Below are 21,243 nucleotides of genomic sequence, written 5' to 3'. Positions count from 1 at the left end.
CTGGTGCAGGCCGTTTGGTGCCCCTCTGCACCCTGCTTTGCACCCCCACCTCCACCAAGGCACCTACTACACCCCCTACACTGGGGTCTGGGGTCGAACACCCCCTGCAGGCTCAGGTGCCACTCACCAGCATGCCTGGCCCACCCTTCTCCCTCTCCAGGGTCCTGTACCCCATTTTCCACTCTCCAGGGTCTTATACCCCACATGGGCTCAGGTGCCACACCAGGGTGTGCCTGGCCCTCTACTACCTCCAGTGATAAATAACCCACCCAGAGGTGGGGGCTGGGGTTAAGGCACCTCTCCTCGCCTTTCACTGGGGAGGTAACTGGCCTTGCATTTCCTGGGGGCTCCAACGCCACTTGGAGCCCCACCAGGCCACCCTTCAGGACCAGGAGCCTCTAAACCATCCCCCTAAGCTCCTTCCCTCACCTCCAGGTTGTTGCAGGAGCAGCAGCTCCACTGGGAGATGTTACTTCAATGGCGTCAGGCAGCAAACTGCTGCCTCCAGCTCTGCTGGCCTGGATCTAAAATGGCCACTCATCAGAGCTGGGGTAGCACTTGCCCCCAGCTCTTAGTGGCAGACACCCAATGTGTTCTGCCACCCACCTTCCCCCTTAAACTGGTTCCTGGAGGAGGCTTTTCCCTGCTGCTCTGCAAGCAAGCTCCCACAGAGCTTATAATAGCCCCAGAGTGGCAAGCACCCCACTGGTGTTCCGCTGCAGTGTATAAATAACAATCAAAGACAAGCTATGCTGTGACAGAAGCAATTCCACCCTGCCAACAAGTTACCCCAATGCATTAACATGGGCTTGTTAATGAGATGTATCAGAAAAGGCAGCATACAAGTTACCTTGGGTATACTTGAGAGGCAGGAAGCAACTCTTTTGTGATTTTCCTGAAGAAGTATTGTTTTGATAATCTCAAAAGGCTGGTAAAATTGTGTAAAAATGGGCAGAAACTTTTCATATTGAGCCAAACCCAAGCTATTTTTTGTGGGAGAGTGAGGAGAATACATTTGTATTTGGAATTTTGTTTGAATGAAAAGCAAATCCATCATTTCGGAGTCCTGGGTACCAGCAGATTATACCCACATACATTGCTTATACAGACATAAGCAACAAGTGATTTGGGGGGACTTTTTTTGTTACTCATCAATCAAGTAGACTGCTATGTGCTGCTCATGCCATTAGAGATCATCCACAGATCTCAGGAGTAAATAGTACTTCCCTCCTTTGGAGAATAACCACTTTTAAGTTGTGAAAGCAGGAGCACATTGGGAAGGAAGGGGTGATTCTCTGAATTGTGGCTGTGAATTTTCAGAAATCTCAGAGATGCTCTTGATTTGATTACTCTCATACTTCCAATTTTGGCTTAGTCCCTTTGGTTATTTAGGAGAGATGTTGCCCTCTATAGGAATTATAGTTCTGTTGAAACAGAATTGCAGTATAGAAAAATCTATCTAGTTTAGGAGCCTGCTGTCTCCATACCAAATTTAATGCATATCACAAGATAAAGTCTCTCTCTTTTTTTTAGTGAAATATTATCTTTATATCTAGAGTACTAAGAATGCAGCTCTTCATCAGTTGCCTTTACAGGAAAATAATAAAGTTTGGTCTCCTCAGAAGAAAAGGCATCATTTTGAAAACTGATTTTGAGTGATCATCAGTGTTTCAAGATCCAGATAACAAGTTTTCATGGTTTGGATCAGTTTGCTGGCCAGAAAAAATAATGTGTTACATCATTTCACTAATCTAAAGACCAGCAGGACAGCCTGTGTGATATAGAAAGGAATCACAAGAATCAGAAAAGGACAGAGAGTCCATCTTTTGTAGAGGAAAGAATGGGAAAAGCACTTATTCTAATGAAAAGAGAATGAACTTTCTGAGTCCTCATTTTGACTGAGCAAAGGTATGATGATGGAATATTTTGGCAGAAAAAAATCGTCTTCTGACTTTTTAATGGGACTGAAGTATGAGGATGATCAAAAGGGGATTAAAAAAAATGCCTTTTTCCTCTAAACCTTCTGGGACACAGACTAAATCTTTCTGTGCAGCAAGACTGAGCCTCCATTTTGATGGTAACTTAAGATCAAATGTAAATTTAATAACATAATCCATAAGCATAGCTAATACCCAAGTATTAGTAGTTATATTGTTTATGTTAGGGGAGTGTTATCCAGCTTCTCTCATCTCTAGGTGTAGACATCCCTCTGTGTACTTATGACAGCCATTTCACTGAAACTGTCAATCTGTTTGTTCCTGTGGCCTCAGTAAGTTTGAGGTGTCTTCTGAGCAGAAGATGTCGGAAGAGCCTGCTGGGAAATTGCACTGATAGATGCACCATGTCTTTTATGAGAATATGCGAGTGCAGAAAACCTGAGACCAAACATTGTTGCTGTTGTGTTGTCATTTTTATTATTATTATTGGTGTTGTTGTTTAGTGGTGGTAGTAAAAGTAAAATAGTTTCAGCTTGTTGGACAAGACACTAGTGGGAAACTTCCCTTTTGGGAAAAACTCCTTTTAAGGATGCACTTTCTTGGCCTGCTCTTCCTTGCTTGTGCCCTACTCTGTTTGTTCAGCGTGCTTTTTGCCATAATGAATTTTTTTGAAGAGCTGGCATTAAGCAACCAGAAGTTTACTAGATTTTCACTTCGTTGCCAGCATACTGAGCTCAGTAGAGCTGAGCAGTGCTCAAAAGCAAGAATGATACAGACACCATAAAATCCTAGTGGAGGGAAGCGAGAGAATCACAGCCCAAGATCAAAGGGGCGGGGGAAGTAAAGGATTCGAGACTCCTTCCTTTTGTGGTGCTGGCACGTAGGAGGAAATTGAATTGGCTCTTCAGCAATGATACATGGGGAAATATGAAGAATACTGAATCTGTTTTTCTTTGTTTAACTTTCTAGTGCTACACATTGGTGACCATACACCTATTAATACTCTAGGAATAGACTCTCACCCACTTGCATTTCATTCATTTGGCAACAGAGTTCATACTGTCTTCCGCTTTTTTAATGATGCTATTTATAAACACACACAAAAATAGAAGGTACATATTGAGAGAGTCATATGAGTCACTCCTCATTCTGGTATCAAATCACACCAGACTAAACCACCCCAGTTGGCATACTAACTCTTTGCTCCCAGATTCTGCAAAGCAATTTGGTTTAGTTTATTTGTTCTTTTCCCTTCACAAAACAGTTCATGTCCCTTCCTGCTTGCTGTAAGACTATATAGAGTCCCTCTTTGTCCATCACACACTCCACTTGTGCAAGAAATGTATCTCCTTGCAATGCTGACACGTTATATCTGATGGGGACAGTAGACAAGCAGCTGTCCTTAAAACTACAGTTTAAATTCACCTTGCCAGTCAGATAGCCAGGGGTCATGGAGAGAGCACAGCTTCTGTGTGATTACACACAGTTTGACTTGGTCAGCTCTTCAGCAGTCCCATGTTCTCTGTCACACAGCATTACATGGTATTTATTTAATGTGGATTGCAGTGATGGAGTTCTTAAACAAATAAATACAAGAGTAGAAGCCTCAAAGCACATGGCAGAATGACATGTAATAAAAATATGTCAGGAGATTATTACAGGATAAAAACAAGAGCTTAAATTCTGCTGTTATTGCCCAAGATTGAGGCACATGAAAAACAAGAATTAGAAGCATATCTTTCAATGTATTTTACAAAATGCAACTGCACTGTTAAGAATTGTCTAAATAATATGCAGCATGTTTTACCAAAGACACGTTATCAGATTCAAATGGTATTAGTGATTTATTTCTATAGTTCAGTGCTGCATGTATCTCCCTTTCCTAGGTTACCTTTGGCATCTCCCTTCTGGCCATGTTTTTCAAAGTATCCTCTAAACCCTGCTTTTCAGATATGCAGAGCCCCTGAGGCTCTCAGTGCCTTCAGTTTGAATTGCTACTGCTTGATTTTTCCATGAGAAAATCAAGGCTTCTGCACCTTATTTTCAGATCGCATCAAGAATCTTGGGTCTGTTCCTCAGTTTACCTTATCTATAAAATGGGGATAAGATACTTTCAAAATGTTTCAGCTGCCCTCGTTTCGTTTTGAGGATGTTTCAAAGCCTTTCGTTTCATTTTGATTTTGCTGTTTTGAGCTTGAAACGAGTCGAAAGAGCATTGAAATGAAACAGCCGGCGAAATTTCGCACAGCCCTAGTGCCCAGTAACATCGAAACTAACAAATAACTCTTTCTGGACACAGTATTCAGAGATGCTGGGTACTGCATTAGGCCAATAGAGATCAGTGTGCTGTATTTCTTTTCATAATCTGGACTGATAACAGCTTGGATGTAAATACTACAGAAGCATAACTGGTTTGAGAATGGGGAGGGGGGTTCTTTTGTTTTGTTTTTTATTTGTTTGGTTTTTTGTGAGAGAGAATAAGTATGTATTTGGAGGGGATATTTCTGTCATTTTTAAAAGATTATCCCATGCACAGTTATAATGTACAAGAGAACAGATAACATACCAGGACAGATACTTTCTGATTATTAGGGTACTAGAAAATTACTTCACATTTCAGTGTTGCCTTTCATTCATGGTCACTGAACAACCAAGTTCAGGTTAATTCAATTTACCTGGTGTCAGTGCATCTTCTTTGCACTAACTGGTATGCTTGTGTCATTGATACTTCATAATGCTGCTTCAGTCTCATTTGCAGTTCAGAACCATGGCCCTCTTCCCTTCTGCCCATATATACAAGCATACACCTTTACCCTCCCTCTCCCTCCTGAAAAATAATTTGATTAAAAATCTTGCTTTGGTATCAGCACCCAACATAACCCCACGTGCCTTGTTTGCTCTTTTATGTTGCTGTTGTTATTATGACCGAGAGTTTCTGCACAAACAAGTAGGGGCCACCAATACATGTTTGGAATATTTTATAGTACTAACCAAAAAAATGAGGGAGATCTGATTTAAATATACTACTGGATTATACCTGGCTCTTTGTTTTAAATGCTGGATTTGTCTTTAACACCATTCTGCAGCTTTTTCAAGCCTGTACCCACAGTTCATATAGTTTAGATTTGGTTGACATTTGGACTCACCGATGAGAGTCCAGTCAGAGCACCTCAAGTTGTTTTTTATTTTTCTTTCCTTTCTTTTTACCTTCTTTTCTTTCTACTAACTCCTCCACATCTCCTGATGGCAGATTATCCTTCACTTCTCCAAGGAAGCTCTTATGTGGCGAGAAGGAAAATCCTTAACAAAATGTGTGTATATGAGTGCGGGCATGTGTGTGCGCATGCGTGTAAATCCTCCGGGGAAAATGTGCTTGCGGATCTCACTCCTGAATTACTCTCATTATAATAACCCATTTGGTGTCAAAGTATGACAGATTATAAGCGCTTACGGCTAGTTTCAGCTCAAGATAGATTTAAATAAAGTACTTCTGGTTATTGTGCAGGTCAGTGTGTTTAAATAACAACCCCCCAAATCATACTTTGACATTTAAAAGAGAGAGGAAATACTGTCATGCTGCAGACCTGGCACAGATAAGCACAGGGCAATTTGGTCAGTACGCTGTGATTTGTGAGCACAGCCTAACACAGTCATTTTCACAGTTTGTAATCAAGTAGCCACCTTAGCAGTGTGTCAGCATTAAAAAAAATACTCCTTTTAAAATGTTTACACAAATTACTCCCCTGAGATGCTGCAGTGCATTCACTGCAAAACTGATGTAGGTTAAAGATCCAGAGCAATAGTACAGCAGAGATATGGAGTTAAATATATGCCTAAAGACAAACAGAAAATAAGAGAACCTAATCCCTCCCCACATGGCAAAAGGTCCAACTTTGACATGTTTACTTGCAAGGAGGAAGGGTTTATTTTTGTCCTTTTGAGAAGTTTAATCCACTTTTATCATAGTATGTAGCTAAGTCTGACCCACCTCTGGAATTCCCTGATAATGCGCTAGGTATTCCTGATACCAAGTTTGTTATTAGTTGCCTGTTGCAACCTGAAGGAAGTGACAGCAAAAAGAATATTTGGTGTTAGATGTTAATACTAAACCGTATACTAGCAAGCATTAAATGTAGTGAGTGGGTTAGTACTGTAAAGTGGCTTCACTGTAACCCCTTAAGATGGCCCTCTAACCTACTGGTAATTAAAGGTTCAGTTAAGTAGAGGCACCTCAGCTGAAGGGACAGAACCCCCTTCTCAAGTACTCACAATGGCTCTTATGGCTTGGACTCTGTATGTAACGGGTGTACCTTCCATATCCTCTTTTCTTTCTTGTGATCTTTTTATCTTGCATTTCACAATGGGCTAATCCAGTATCACAACCTCTGATATTTTTCAATTTATAGATCAGTATTTCAGCTCAGAAGATGCAAATCAATGAAAAATTGAGATCCTCTGGCACTAAGATACTGGTGTTGCTTTTTTGGTGCAGGCAGGGTGTTAAATACTAACCAGTTCTTGGTTGGTATTGTGAATGAAAGAGAAAAGGGCAAATTTTTAAATGAATTGAAAATGTAAGTGTTTTGAAATTGACTGTTTTCATCTAGTGCCTAACACATACCCTTTAAATAGTGTGTCCAAACATTTTTATGTGCAGTTTTGTAAAGGTATAAGGACATTTTGGGGGCGGGGGGTTCTTTTCTCCTGGTGTTCATCTGCATTGTTTTGGCAAGGGAGGGTGAGGAACAGCCCCACTTGTGCTCTGGCCAACCCTAGACCCTCCTGTTCATGTTGTCAGCTTGCTAGCTGCTGTAGCAGCATTGAGGTGAGGCCTCCCTAAAACCTACCCTTCAACCTGTAGGGAGGCCCCAAGAAAAGAAAATACCTTTTCCACCCAGGCGTGGGACTGGGAAAAGAAGAATATTTCTTCCTCAAACCTCCAGGTTTTTGTTATTTCCTGTCCTCTGAGTGAGTCTTGAGAGTGAATAAAGCAAGGGATTCACTGGAACACATCTGACTCCCCTGCTCCCTACCAGAGCCCTTGGGAAAATGAGATGCCTACAGTGTCTTATACTTAAGCACAACAGCTGCTCAGGTTCCGTGCATTCGGTGAAATCGTGGAAGATGTAGGGAAGAGTGCAAATACGAAGCTCCTATTCAGAACAGGATATGGAAGTGAAGTAATTGTACTTGCACATGAAACATGAAGTACAACTGTCCAACAAACCCCCCTGACAAAACTGTCGATTACACCTAGTAAATAAACTAAAAAAAGGGTGTTTTTTTTAACTTCTTTCAATCACAGCATCCTTGGAGATCACTTGTAGCAAAGCAAGGGGAAAAACGGTAGACGTAAGTGTGATATTTGAGCTGATGGCATCACTTTAGATTTGCAGCAGTTCAAATTGCCTGCCTGCCTTTCCTACAAAATAGAAAACAATGTGCTGAGGGGTCACATAATCATAGATATTAAAGATGGAGAAGACTAGACAGGTAATCTAGTTCCTCTCCAGTACAGAGTTGTTCCCCACAGTTTATTTTCTAATGCCTAGTGGACTGGTAAAGGTGTGAAGGAATAGGATTTCCGTTACTTCCATAGTTTCTAGGGTCGGAAGGGACCTGAGCAGATCATCTAGTCCGACCCCCTGCCATGGCAGGAAGAGCACTGGGGTCAAATGACCCCAATAAGGTGGTCATCCAACCTCCTCTTAAAAACCCCCAGGGTGGGAGCCTGCACCACCTCACTTGGAAGCTGGTTCCAGACTCTAGCCGCCCTGACCGTGAAGTAGCGCCTCCTGATGTCCAACTTAAACCTTCCCTCCGCCAGCTTGTGACCATTGTTCCTGGTCACTCCTTGCGGCGCTCGGGGGAACAGGGACTCCCCCAGCGCCTGCTGATCCCCCCTAACCAGTTTATAACAGGCCACAAGATCCCCCCTCAGCCTTCTCTTTTGAAGGCTGAACAGGTTCAGGTCCCGCAACCTTTCCTCATAGGACCTACCCTGCTGTCCCTTGATCATACGAGTGGCCCTCCTCTGGACCCTCTCGATGCTGTCCACATCCCTCTTAAAGTGCGGCGCCCAGAACTGGACGCAGTACTCCAGCTGCGGCCTGACCAGTGCCGCATAGAGGGGGAGGATCACCTCCTTGGACCTGCTCGAGATGCATCTGTGGATGCACAACAAGGTGCAGTTGGCCTTCCTAGCCGCCTCCCCACATTGCCGACTCATGTTCATCTTGGAGTCAATAATGACTCCCAGACCCTTTTCCACCTCCGTGCTGACAAGAGGGGAGTTCCCCAGCCTGTATGTATGGTGCCGATTGTATGTATGGTCCCTTGGAGGATAAATACATTTCACCATTAGGATGTTTTTCATTATATCCAAATAAATTTTTCTTTTCTTAATTTGTTCTTGCAATCCCTAATCATAATCCATTGCATTGCCTTTAAATGACTCTGTCATAGGACTTGTTCAGCAGTATTTAGTTGTGTTTTCACCATTAGCTGTCACACATGTAGGAAGTGGATCTGAAAAGATGGTTCATTTTAATTTAGTCTTGCAAAAATAAAGGGATTTGCATGTGCAGTGGAGAGACTAGTAGTCTATTTTCAAATTACTATTTAAAAAGTATATGGAATATTCCATTACTGAAAGCAGCACAGAAGGAGACATAAGATTTTTGACTTAACTCCAAGAACCAGCAGATGATGCAATGACCTTAAGCGTATAGAAATATGTTTAGCAGCTGCTATGTAACATATTTATAAGTGTTTAGTGACCTGGAGGGTAATCAAAATGAGTTTGGTGATCTCAGCTCAGTTCTTAATGGACTCTACTCCATATTATAGCACTGATGCAGTACAATTTGTCAGTCAGCAGTCTTTACTCAAAGGAGGCCCACCCTGGAGTGAGGATTAGAGATGAAGCAAATACCTGCTTATTTCCCCCACAGAAGCGGTACATTGCTGGCCACCATAGAGCAATGCATGACATGCAAGAGTTCTGTAACCCACTCTGAAACTGACTTCATGATTAAAAAGCCTTTAGCCATTCAAAATGTCAGCCATCAAAATCTCAAAATGGTCACAGCATTGAGAGGAAACCTTCAAAGAACATACTCATTCCACTTCAGTTCAGTGATTCAGGAAGTGGTCTTTTTTCTAATTGAATACCTACCCAAGACATCAGGATGGCATTGAAGGGCAAGCACTGTTCTGCCAGATGGGACCTAAAACAGATTCCTCCACTTACCTTCCCAGTGGTCGTGCAGGGTCCCAAGACATTTTCTGAAGTGAGGTGGTTTCTAGCAAAGCATGTCCAGAGCTAGGAATCTCATTCCTTTTATCCAATCCCCAGCTGCAATTTCAACTGGGAATTATTTTGTACTTCTTGTTATAAAGCTATCGTATAGTGTTGTGCACTGATGAACAACTCTAGTGTTTGATTCCTGTGGTGGATGATGTGATCCCATGTATGATTTATACATCAGTTTTTGACCCTGATTTTACAGTCAGATTTCTATGGATGAGCCCTTCACTGGAACAGAGCCCCAGAGTTAATAAAGCAATGTGGCATAAAAGATGCTATAGAAAAGGTAAGGTACTATAGGAGTAGTAAAAGGATTGTAATGTTATTTGCCATTTCCTTGTACCAGAAAAGTCTACATTGCTTTATTTAAAGTAAATTCTAGAGACTGGAGAAAGATTCACTTGTAATGCTTATTTCCTTTCTCTCTTTACCATCCACACTCCTTAAAAAAAACCTTTCAATACATACATTTTGTATGTGAGAGCATGAGAACACACCTGCATACTTCACCCCATGCGCACTTTGCTAGTATTTTTAGCCCATAATGGTGAGGGTGTCATTGATTCATCAAAAAAAACCACACACATTTCCACCAGCTTTACTTGTTGTAATACTAGTCTTTTTAGCCAAAACTTTGAGAAGTGTCTTTTTAAGGTACAATATTTACATAAGAAAAGCTTGATTGTAACACTGAAATCTTTTCAAGGTGTTGCCAAATGATCCAACTCTTTTATTTTCCCTTTGTAATTTTCCCTTAGAGCATTGCACTGCTATGCATTTTAATTTTTTTTTCCCTCCACAACTCATCACAAGCTTCAGCAGAGAAATGACATTGTATGGCAGTTGTCTCCTTCATATCAAAAGAAACCCTTTGCCTCTTTGCAGGAGTGAAGAAAAGTTTGTCTTCACAGAGCAAAGGACAAAACTGACTTGGAAAATGATCCTTTATTTAGACAACATGTTCTCTGTTCCTTTGAAGAAATTCACAATGTGTCAGGAAAATTAGGCCAAATGGGACTAATAATTTGCTTCCCTGCCTCTACAGCAAAAGAGCAGTTCCTACCAAAGGTCCTGAAAACTCTAAATTATATTGCAAGGAGTTAAAAAATATATTAAAGCCAGTTAAGTCACTGAAGGTTATTTGGTAGAGGTGGAAGTATTTGGTTCTGTTTTGTTTCAGTATTACATTATATTAAGCCCAAACTGCACCATGCTACGAGAAAAATCTCCTACATGGTGTCACAAAAGGCAAGGCTTTTATTTTTATTTTTTTTGCGAAACACAATATAACATTTACAGACTGTGTAGTGGAGAAACTCATAGGTTTTAATCTGTACTTTTACACACATGCTATGCATATGCAAGAAATTGTATTTGTGCAAAATAAATAGTAATGTGTACGCAGACATAAGTATACCAAAGAGGGTACATAGTTACATTATAGTTTTAAGGAATAAATGGCTTCAGGATCAGTTCCTGGTTCTGCCATTCATCTGGTGATCTTAAGGACAAGTCATTCTCTCCCTCTACCACAATTATCTTACTTCTTACATGAGGATAAAGACACTGCTTTGTAAAAGTTTAAGATTTTAAGTGCTATGTATATATATATATATAGAGAGAGAGAGAGAGAGAGAATTAGGAATTGTTGAGTTTACTAGAAAGAACTACAAAAATAATAGCTTACAAAACTGCACAAATTCCTGCTGTTCAGAACCAAGGTCTTCACGCCTGCCATTTACCATATTGATAATGATTTTTAAAAGTCCATGATATTTTATATGACAAAAAATTCAGCATCTCAAATAAGAGGATGACTAGAATTTGTCAAGGATTAATTGAGGTCACCTTCTTATGCAAACTAAGATCCCAGTCATGAAGTCATTTATACATACATGTGGTTAATTTTAAAACATCTCACTGGTTCCAGAGTCAGTAAAGTTTCTGCAGTATTGCTGCCTAAATGGATTGTATCATACCCAGGGTATTTTTTGTGCCCAGTGCCTTAATAAGGTCCTTGATCAAACTCTTTGACTTACTTCTGCTGACATCTGCTGAAAGGCATTTTCCAGAAAGCTGTGCACTAAATCACATCTGGAAATAGACAAACCTACTGGGATGCTAAACCTGGCCTTTGGAAGAAAGGAGAAACAGCATCAAACATGCACTCTCTTCACATGGTTTTCCAGTTTTTTCTCATTTTGTTTTTGTGGGAAGGCAAACAAAGGAACTTTATTGGCTTTAATATAGGACCAAAGAACTTGATTTTTTTAAAACAGAGCTCACTTTAATTACTTTTTAAATTCTTATTGATGGACCTCAATGCCAATCTCAGATTCTCCGTCTCCTCTGGTTACATCACTCTATGCTCCTTGGACAAATAATAACCTATATCTATTTATATGGCTCTATGTTGTATCAATTGAAAATAACAAGTATATACATTTCTGGAGATTTGTGTTGGATCTAATTCTGTCTCAGATTGTACAGTAACTAATTCAACACTAATAGCCCCCAAACACAGGTTAAAAAAACCTAATTGTCTGTCTTTTCCTTAGCTGCTTGTGAACAATAATAAATGAAATCTGTGACAATCCATAACATACACCACAATGAGAGCTTGTATGTGTGCTTTCTCTTCACATAGGCAAGGCAGTTTTCCTGGCATGAATCAGAGTGGTATTATGGGATCCAGTTCTCCTTATACCCAGCCAATGAACAACAGCTCTAGCCTGATGAACCCGCAAGCTCCTCCTTACAGCATGGCACCTAACATGGTGAACAGTTCAACAGGTAATCGTGGGTAATGTTTCAGGAACAACCTTCCGCCATAAGTCTCTTTAAAGGTACTAGCCATAGGGCAATGGCAATGGGGATACTCAGCTTTATGCAGGTCACAAATTCCTGGATCATTTTAATGACTCAGTGCTGAACTGAAGAATTCAGATTTTTTTTCTGGAGAAGTTGCTAATGCATTTCTGCTGCCGTCAAATCTTTTTTTGTAGTGTATACTTGAATACGATGTTTGAACAGTTTCAGTAATGTTGTTGAAGCTGAATCCAAGCAACACAACCTACTTGTTGATCAGTGAGTGTATATTTGTGTAAGTACAGGCTCACCTGCATGAGAGAGACCTGAATTTTGAAGTGTCTGATGCTTTTGGGTGCTCTATTTTCTAAGAACCCAGTCTGAGGTATTGTACATGATGCTGATTTTCAGCAAGTGCTGAGCAACTCCCATGTACTTCCTGTACCCTGTTCCCCCAGCACTCAGGCCCCTTCAAGATGCTGTAAGTTGGAGACCCAAAATAATGATACATTTCTGAAAATGTAATTTTTTTTAATGTCTGAAACATTTGGATTTACTCATCATTTTCAAATTAGATTTGAATTTGTTCTTGAAATTGTTCATCAGCTTGTGCATTACATTATGCTGCCATGGTTCCCCTGCTTTACCTGTGGTAGGTTAGTGGGTTACTTCTGTGTTGTCAGCATTGAAGGTAGTCTTCTGTAGAGTTCAGATTGTGGATTGTGTAGGATGGTTTGGGCAGGAATGATCCTTCCTCAGGCAGGGGCCTGATTGGACTAGATGAAGTCCCTTCCAGCCCTGCTACTCTCTGTGATTTTATGTGGGTTTAGGATTGTTGTTGCTTTGTGTGGCTTCATAATCCATAGCACCTTTGTAAGGAAAACAAGTTAATTCAATTCTGTGTTAATATGCACCCAAGTTATATGTTAAAGTATGAGTTTGGAAGATAAATCTCTGATGGTCTAGATCTGGTCAGATGAGATTGAGAACCTGGTGTTAAACAGTATATTATTGCGAGGTTCCTCACTCTTTTTTTAAATATTAGCAAGAAAACATCTTAGTAAGAAATTGTTCTTTTGATTTTCCAGAAGAGTGGGGGACACAAACATAACTTCACATGCTTAAATCTAAACCTTTGAATTTCTATCCATGTCCCCATGGTGGTTATTACTTTTTTTAAAGCTTTGTTTTTGTGGGGTTTCAGGGAAGGTTAATGCTAATTGATGTGCTTCCTCTCATTAGCTAGTACATTACCTGGCTTACCAGTGTTGCTTGAGCAGTATGAAGTATGAGATGAGCTGCCTGTTACCATAGCATGGGTTTTTTACATCTCATTCCTGACTCCATCCACTTGTATCTTTCCTTCACCCTTCTTCCCCTTTCTTATTCCTTCCTCTTCAACTATTGGTTCTAGATACTCCCTTTTCTGTTTGCAAATGTATACCATGTTCTCCCAGCACTTCATTATACCTAGGTTTGGGAGGGGGTGGAGTTCTTTTTTTCATACACCACAATTTAGGAGATACTCCCAGATAACTTATTTTTCAAGCGTTTTGTGGTATGTTTTCTCTTAGTGGAAGAAAACAGAATGTAAGCTGTTAATCAGAAGTGGATTTTTTTTTTAATAAAATAAAATTGCTTTTCCTAATGTTGGCTAGGAGGCCATTTGTTTGTCCAGGCAGCACACTTTTACATGCAGGATGAAAAGGGAAAAAGCTATTGAACAGGCCATTAGATAATGGCTTGCTTTTCCTCCACCAGAGCTGTCCCAGGTAATATTATATTTGGGTTGTATAGTTATGTGTTTTGTCTGGCTTGCTGAAATAAAATTACTTCTGAGCATTGAAACTACGCTATAAATTCTGGCTTGCTATTAGCAGCAGTAATTTTTCCCCCTTTTTGTTTGGCCCCCAGAGCTGCAAAAATAACCAACAACAAACAGATGGCAGAGTGCCCTGCCTAAGAAGATTTATGTATTCCTAAGGAATAACCAGTTTAAAGGAAGATTCACAGAGGTTTTTTTGTTCAGATAATTCAGCCATTCGTTATTTCATACAGTGGAAATCTGTTCAATGCAAGGCCATTTATCCTAGCAGTCTTTTGTATAAGGCAGTCATACTCTTTTTATTGTGTTATGCATTCTGAAATATTGGATTTTTAATAATTTAAACATTTATCAGGGTAGTAGGGGGTTTTTTCCTGCCTGTGCATTTGTGAGGATTTTTTTCTTTTGTTCCAATCAGTTTTGTTAATTCAGAGAGTACCCAATGGAAAGTTAAGTTTGAGACAAACGGGAGCAGTTGATGGTACCCCTTTACCCTCATGCACACACATACACAAACATGTTTTGCCCTGTACTTGTTTCATGCAGTAGGAATATGAAAGCGCATATAAGGTGTGTCAGAACAGCAGGAACAAAAAGAGGAGCCTAACGTGCGAATATACAGATGATGAACATTGTTAGTGGGGATACGCCATTTTCACTGTGTCTTGAAGTATTGTGACCCCCATTCTGCACAGGTCAAAGAAACCAGGGGCTGAGCTTTCAAGATAAGAGCTGCTATAGGTATAGTAGTTATGATGGCATTGTACTGGGCAAAGGGAAGACACTGGGGTTGCCAAGTATCCTCAGTTTTTGCTTGATGGGCGGCATTTGAGGAGATAAAAAGCATACAGCCTTTCTCCAGGCTGAAAATGGGATTTGCTGTGCTATAGACACCGGCTTAGCTGACTGGCACTTCAGCCATCTCTCTGCTAAGTTAAGACAACATGGCAGTTAAAAAAAAAAAAAAAGTCTTTTAGATGGTATGCAGGGCCAAAAAAAGCCTCTTGTGTAGTGACAAATTGTTACAGGCTTCAGTGAGCAAGTAATTATTTAAATGGAGTCAGCATGAGTATGAATGTGACAACTATTTCTCCAGCTATAATGCCAGGGAAAAGATATGGTAAGCAATAAGAGGGTTTGTTTTTTCTTTTGGTTTGGCTTTTTTTTTGGGTTGGGGTTTTTTTTGAAAAACAAGCATTTTCTTAAGATTTTATCCTAGAAAAGGGGAAGAAATTTTGTTGCTTATATTGTTGGAGATTATTTTCACAAGGGCTTTATTCAAAAATGAATTACTGTGCTGCTAGATGTGATGTGAAATTTGTTTAGCTGATTAGATTTTTAGTTTTAATTCATATTTATTACTTATTATTCCCAATTACCCTTTTTTACAGTAAACCAAGTCCACAAATTCTGTGGAAGATGGCTTTGCAATTTTGCTTCTTTTTACTTGAACAGTTGTTGGGTCTCAAGCAGAGCACTTACACATTTTCAGCTGACATAGAGCAATTTAAAAACCTAGGAATTGCAAGGCTGGATTAGACCAGTAATCCATCTGGTACAATGTCCTGTCTATGACAATACCAGATGCTTTGGAAGAAGGTGCTGGAATCCCCTGATGATTGTAGAGCAAACTGCCATAGAGGAAGTTTTTTTTCTGAATCCCACTATTGTCTTGTGCCTGAAACAAGAGGATTTATATGCTTTCAGCATTTGTTGTCCTAGATAGTGTTGAATTTTTCCTGATATTTTGGGTTGGTTTTTTTTAAAATAACCAAAAACTTTTAACAAAACCTAACACCAATAAAAATGTTGCCATGGCACACTTTTAACCTTCCAGTGGAGACTGGAATGCCAGTCCTGTTGTTCCTTTGCATCCTCAAGTCATACAAGGAGAGATTAAAAGAGCTAAGCATATTCAGCTTGCAGAAAAGGTATTTCAGAGGGGACCCAGTAATACCATATTTCACAGTGTATAGATTGACACGGTGTATAAGTTGGCCCCATGTTTCTGATCCAAAAGGTTAGGAAGTTTGTAGATCTGGTGTATAAGTCAGTGTAACTTTTTGGATCAGAAACATGGGGTCAACCTATACCGCCCCGCACGACCGTACTGGGCACCCGGCGAGTGGGCATGTGCTGCAGCTCTGCTCACGGGATAGAGATGGGCTCGGCACTCAGCTGGCATAGCTCCATCCCCTGCAAGCTGTGCTGCCTGGGCCATGCCAGCCAAGCACTGAGCCCAGCCCTGTCCACTGCCAGTGGCACCGCTGAGTGCTGAGCCTAGCTATGCCAGCTGAGCCCAGCGCTGGTTGCAGGGGACGAAGCTGGGCTTAGCACTTGGCAGTGCCACTCACAGCATTCAGGGCCAGATTCAGCGCCTGGCTGGTGCGGCCCCATCCCCTGCGAGTGGCACTGGGTTCAGCGCTCAGCTGGTGCAGCCCTGGCAGCACCACTCACAGAGGATGGGGCCATGCCATCTGAATGCCAAGCCTGGCCCCACCCCCCGTGAGCAGCGCTTCAGCATGTGTCTACCCCCTGTGTGCCTGGCCCACAGTGAGGGTGCACAGGGGCCATGTACATCAAGCACCAAGCCCAGTGCTGCTCACAGGACACAGTCATATGGTGTGTAAGTCGAGGTTGAATTTTAGAAGTTAAAAATTGGGCTTCAAAACTCAACTTACATGCCATAAAATACAGTAGTCTTTAAATACTTAAATGGCTGCCATAAAAAAGAGGGAAAATACCCTTTTCTCTCTTGCTGCAGAAAGTAGGGTGTGGGCCAATGATTTATAGTTGCAGCAAAGTAGGTTTAGATTGGATATCAGGAAAAACTTCTTTGCTGTGAAATACTGAGGCAGTGGAATAGATTGCCTAGGGAAATTGTGAACTCTCTGTCATTGGAGGTGTTCAAGAAGAAGCTGGACAGCCACTGGGTGGAGATGATCTAGGCATAGCTATGCCTGTGTTGTACTATGATTATTTGCCATGATTCTGGGCTTTGCTGGTTGTCTACATTTGTCAGAGTTTTTTAAAGCCTTCCTCAGAGGTATTGGGTGTCGGCTATAGCCAACGCTGGGGATTTGGGCTGGGACATGCCAGTGTTCCTGCTCACACCTAAACCCAAAGGTTCCTGGCTACAGGGTCTTGTCCCTCGGCTCAGGGTCAGATCAATCACCATTTTTGGGGTCAGGAACGAATTTTACTCCATGGTCATATTGGCATGGCCTGTAGGGGTTTTTACCTTCTTCTGTAGCAGGGTGGGGAGGGCGGGCCCTCTTTATGGGATCTCTTGAAGCCTATATTAACAACCTTCACAGCAGCAGGACATTGGTTGCTATGGTGCCCAGCTTTACCTGTGGCAGGTTAGGGTGTTATGTCTTGTGCTGTCAGGGTTGACTATGCAATTTGGCCAAAACTTAGACAGGGGATTTATTTAGGACAGTTTGAATAGAGTTGACTCTACCTCAGGCAGTGGGTTGGACTAGATGACCTTTGAAGGTCCCTTCCAGCCCTACTTCTCTCTGATTCTGTGATTTTTTTCAAAATTGTGCTGGTGCAAGCAAACCAGAAAATGAAGTTTTGCATTGAGCAGGGATTAATTGCTGCTATTACCCGGCACCACCTTTATTTCAGAGCCTAGTTCAGTTCTGTTCTACACAAATATCATTTTCTGGCTTTTATTCTTGATAGTTAATAATTTAAAACAAACACTAAAAGTATGACACTAATTCTCCTATGTTGCAGCCCTTGATTTTTTTTTTTGATTTTTTTTTTGTGCTAAAGAAATTAAAGGGGCACTTTTAAATACAGAATCCTAGACATGTTTTTAATCAGCCTCACTTCTGATAGAGATTAATTATATTTTAAAAAGATAGTTTTAAACAGCCATTTTTGTCACTGTTTTGCTGTTTAATTGTATATTTCCATTTCACTTAGAGAGTGAGAATGTGTTTCCCATTTCTTACCAGTAACTTCTCCGCAGCAGTGGCAATAGACCTCAGAGTGTCCCGCTTTCTTTCTGTTAGCTTCTTAGGCATAGATGGTGGATGGAGTTTTAGGCATGCATATGAGGAATCACTTCCAGTCCTCTGTATGGGAAAAATGGGCCTACTGTAAGCGTGTGCTTGGTGGTGAGATTTTGGATGAACATGGCCAAGGAGACAGCAGTCTATCAAGTGATTTACCCTTTTTTGAGTAGGGCTTCCAAGAGATTGTTGGATTCCTCCTTCCTTTATGAATAACAAATATTTAAACTCAGTTTCCAGAGTCACTTAAAACTTCACTGATGTCACCGTTCCTGCTGTATGACATAGACTGTTCACTCATGCCACTGTATAGTGCACACTTAAAGTATGGGCGAAGTTCTTGGAAGACCACGTGGCCCTGGCAGTTGGTAACAGCATAAAGATCACTGGTTCTCATGGCAGTTCTGTAACCAGCATGACCTAATGCTGTTGCCAGTTGATACCGGACAGATAACCTCATTGTAGAAACCACAGTTCATAGACTGAGTAGGCATGAAGACTAGAGCCCCAAATCCTGAAGGGATTTACAGACACAATTATACTTACACAAATAGTTTTATTGAAATTAAGAGGGCTTAATCGCGTGCATGGGTCTTTGCAGGATTGTAATCTAACATCCTTCTAGCTATAGGGGAAAAGTCTCCTCATGTCAGCATTTGAGGCACATTGGTAATGCAGCTATCCATACCATACCATTTCTGTTTATCTGAAAGTGTTGAGAGTTCTTTGGTGCCAATCTCAAGTGAATCCTAAATCACATCTCTTTAGGCAGGGGGAGGAATTGCAGGACATGGGGTTATTTAAAAAAATGCAATAATCTCCAAGGAGGACTATACAACAACAGCCCGCGCTTGCAGATTACAAAGGCCAAGGCGGCGACTGAATTTAAACTAGCAATGGAAATCAAGGACAATAACAAATCCTTCTTTAGGTATGTAGGAAACAGGAGGAAAACAAATGGAAGCATGGGGCCATTGCTTAACTCAGGACAGCTGGTTACCAACACTTAGGAGAAAACTGAACTCCTGAATGACTACTTTGCTTTGGTATTTCACTGGACTAAGGGGAAAATCCTGCTAGATAAGGTTCCGAATGGACATGGTCAAAGTGACTGCCTTCCTATTGTTGACATTGAGCTGGTGCATGATCAGTTAGAAAAGTTAGATGTTTATAAGTCAGCAGGACCAGATGAACTTTATCTGAGAGTGCTGAAGCAACTGGCGAAAGTCATTGCAGGACCTCTGGCGAAACTCTTCCAAAATTTATGGCGCTCGGGGGAGGTCCCTGAAGACTGGAAGAGGGCCAGTGTTATACCCATCTTCAAGAAGGGGAGGAGAGACAACTATATCCTGGAAAAATTCATCAAGGAATCTATGCGCGCTATGCTTGCAGAAGGTAGGATTCTGAATGACAGCTAGCATGGCTTCATTGCAGGCAGGTCTCGTCTTCCCAATCTCATCTTCTTCTACAACCCCTTCTGATTCACCACCTAAGAGAGAGGAGGTTGATATTGTATACCTAGATTTCCAAAAGGCATTTGATCTGGTATCCCATGATGTTTTTACAGGAAAATTGGAAGATTGTGGGTTTAACTGCTCAACAGTTAGGTAGGTAGGACCCAGAGAGTTCTAATGAACGGATCTGTCTTGTCCTGGTGAGAAGTGGCCAGTGGTGTCCCTCAGGGATCTGTGCTTGGTCCAGTGCTTTTCAACATTTTTATCAGTGGTTGGGATGTGGGGGTAAAGAGCTCGCTGGCCAAGTTCACAGACAACACCAAGTTATGGGGGAGCGTAGTTACGCTTGAAGATAGGCTGCAGATACAGGTGGATCTAGATAGGCTGGCAAGTTGGGCAGATCAGAACCAGATAAAGTTCAACACTGAGAAGTATAAAGTGCTCCATCTGGGGACAAACAATCTCCAACATACTTACAGGCTTGGTGGCGCCAAACTGACTAGCACCATGACTAAAAGGGACCTAGGAGTAATAACAGACAATAGTATGAACATGAGCCATCAGTGTGATGCTGTAGCAAGCAGGGCAAACAATACTCTGGCATGCATCAACCGATGCATCTCAAGCAAACGAAGAAAGTGATTCTTCTGCTTTACTCAGGATTGGTGAGACCGTAGCTAGAGTGCTGCGTCCAGTTCTGGGTGCTGCACTTCAACAAGGATGTGGAAAATCATGACAGGGTCCAGAGAAGAGCCACCCATATGATCAGAGATTTGCAAGGCAAGTCATACAAGAAAAGGCTGAGGGACTTGGGCCTCTTCAGCCTAAAAAAAGAGAAGGCTGAGAGGGGACTCAGTAGTAGCTTACTGCTACATCGGGGGAATACATCAAGGGCTCAGTGAACAACTATACACCAGGGCACCCTAAGGGAATACCAGGAGTAATGGCCACAAACTCCTGGAAGACTGTTTCAGGCTTAACACTAGGAAAAACTTCTTCACAGTTAGGATGTCCAGACTGTGAAATAAACTCTCACCAGAGATGGTGCAAACACCTACCCTGGAAATCTTCAAGAGAAGACTGGATCGTTACCTCACTGGGGTCACCCCCCCCAGTTGTCTTTCCTGCCTAGTGCAGGGGGGCTGGACCTGATGATCTTGTGAGGTCCCTTCCAGCCCCTTACAACCTATGAATCTGTTAAAATTGGAGTGTGATTTGTGAAAAATAATGTTTTTACTGTGCCACGGTATTTCACTGTCTTCTGGGACTGATAGTGCAGCCTTTAGCAAAAAAAATAGCTTGTTGCAGTTTTACTCATGTCATATATGCTTTTGACTATATTAAATTCAGTGTGGGAATAGCTAATTCAGGACCTCGACCCATACTCGCTTTATGAAATCATTCCATAGCTCTTAAATTCCTGTAATAAAGCCAGAGGCTAGTACTCAAAATGCAATCACTGTACACTACAACACTTTTTAAGTCACAGATTTCCATGTTACCTTCCTTTTCTGCACCTTATTTTTTGGTCTACACTTCACATGCAGAATTATTACTGTTAATGTAGAAAGGGTGAGTGTCTTAATTTAGCAGAATTTTGTGACAATGGTGTTCTTCCATTGCTTGAAGAAGGGTCAAAATAGTGCCCATAGTGTGGTGTTGTGCTAGAATAGGGGTGGGAAAAATACGGCCCACAGGCCGGATCCAGTCTGCCAGGCCATTCTGTCTGGCCTGTGGGGCCCCTAAAAATTTAGAAAATATTTATCTGCTCCTGGTTGCCTGTCAAAGATGACAGGAGCCAGGGCAGTAGGACCCAGGAGAAGCTGCCGGTAGGACCAAGCAGCTGCAGAAGCAAGGCCCTGCTGGCCTGGCCCCATCCTCCTGC

At 41.5% G+C, this 21,243-nt stretch overlaps 1 protein-coding gene across 5 annotated transcripts in view; it reads left to right on the top strand.

The window, feature by feature from the left end:
• Positions 1–21,243, top strand: part of ARID1B (AT-rich interaction domain 1B) — a 583,022-nt gene that overhangs the window by 490,661 nt on the left and 71,118 nt on the right. For all 5 annotated transcript variants that reach the window (XM_019526890.1, XM_019526889.1, XM_019526886.1 and 2 more), the window contains one exon: positions 11,894–12,039. In XM_019526890.1, coding sequence (XP_019382435.1) covers positions 11,894–12,039 — 146 coding nt within the window. The remainder of the gene's footprint in view (positions 1–11,893; positions 12,040–21,243) is intronic.

The sequence above is a fragment of the Gavialis gangeticus genome, unplaced genomic scaffold (assembly GCF_001723915.1).
Source record: "Gavialis gangeticus isolate Ggan-Ray unplaced genomic scaffold, GavGan_comp1, whole genome shotgun sequence".
NCBI lineage: Eukaryota > Metazoa > Chordata > Crocodylia > Gavialidae > Gavialis > Gavialis gangeticus.
This window is presented reverse-complemented; position numbering and strand designations above follow the sequence as displayed.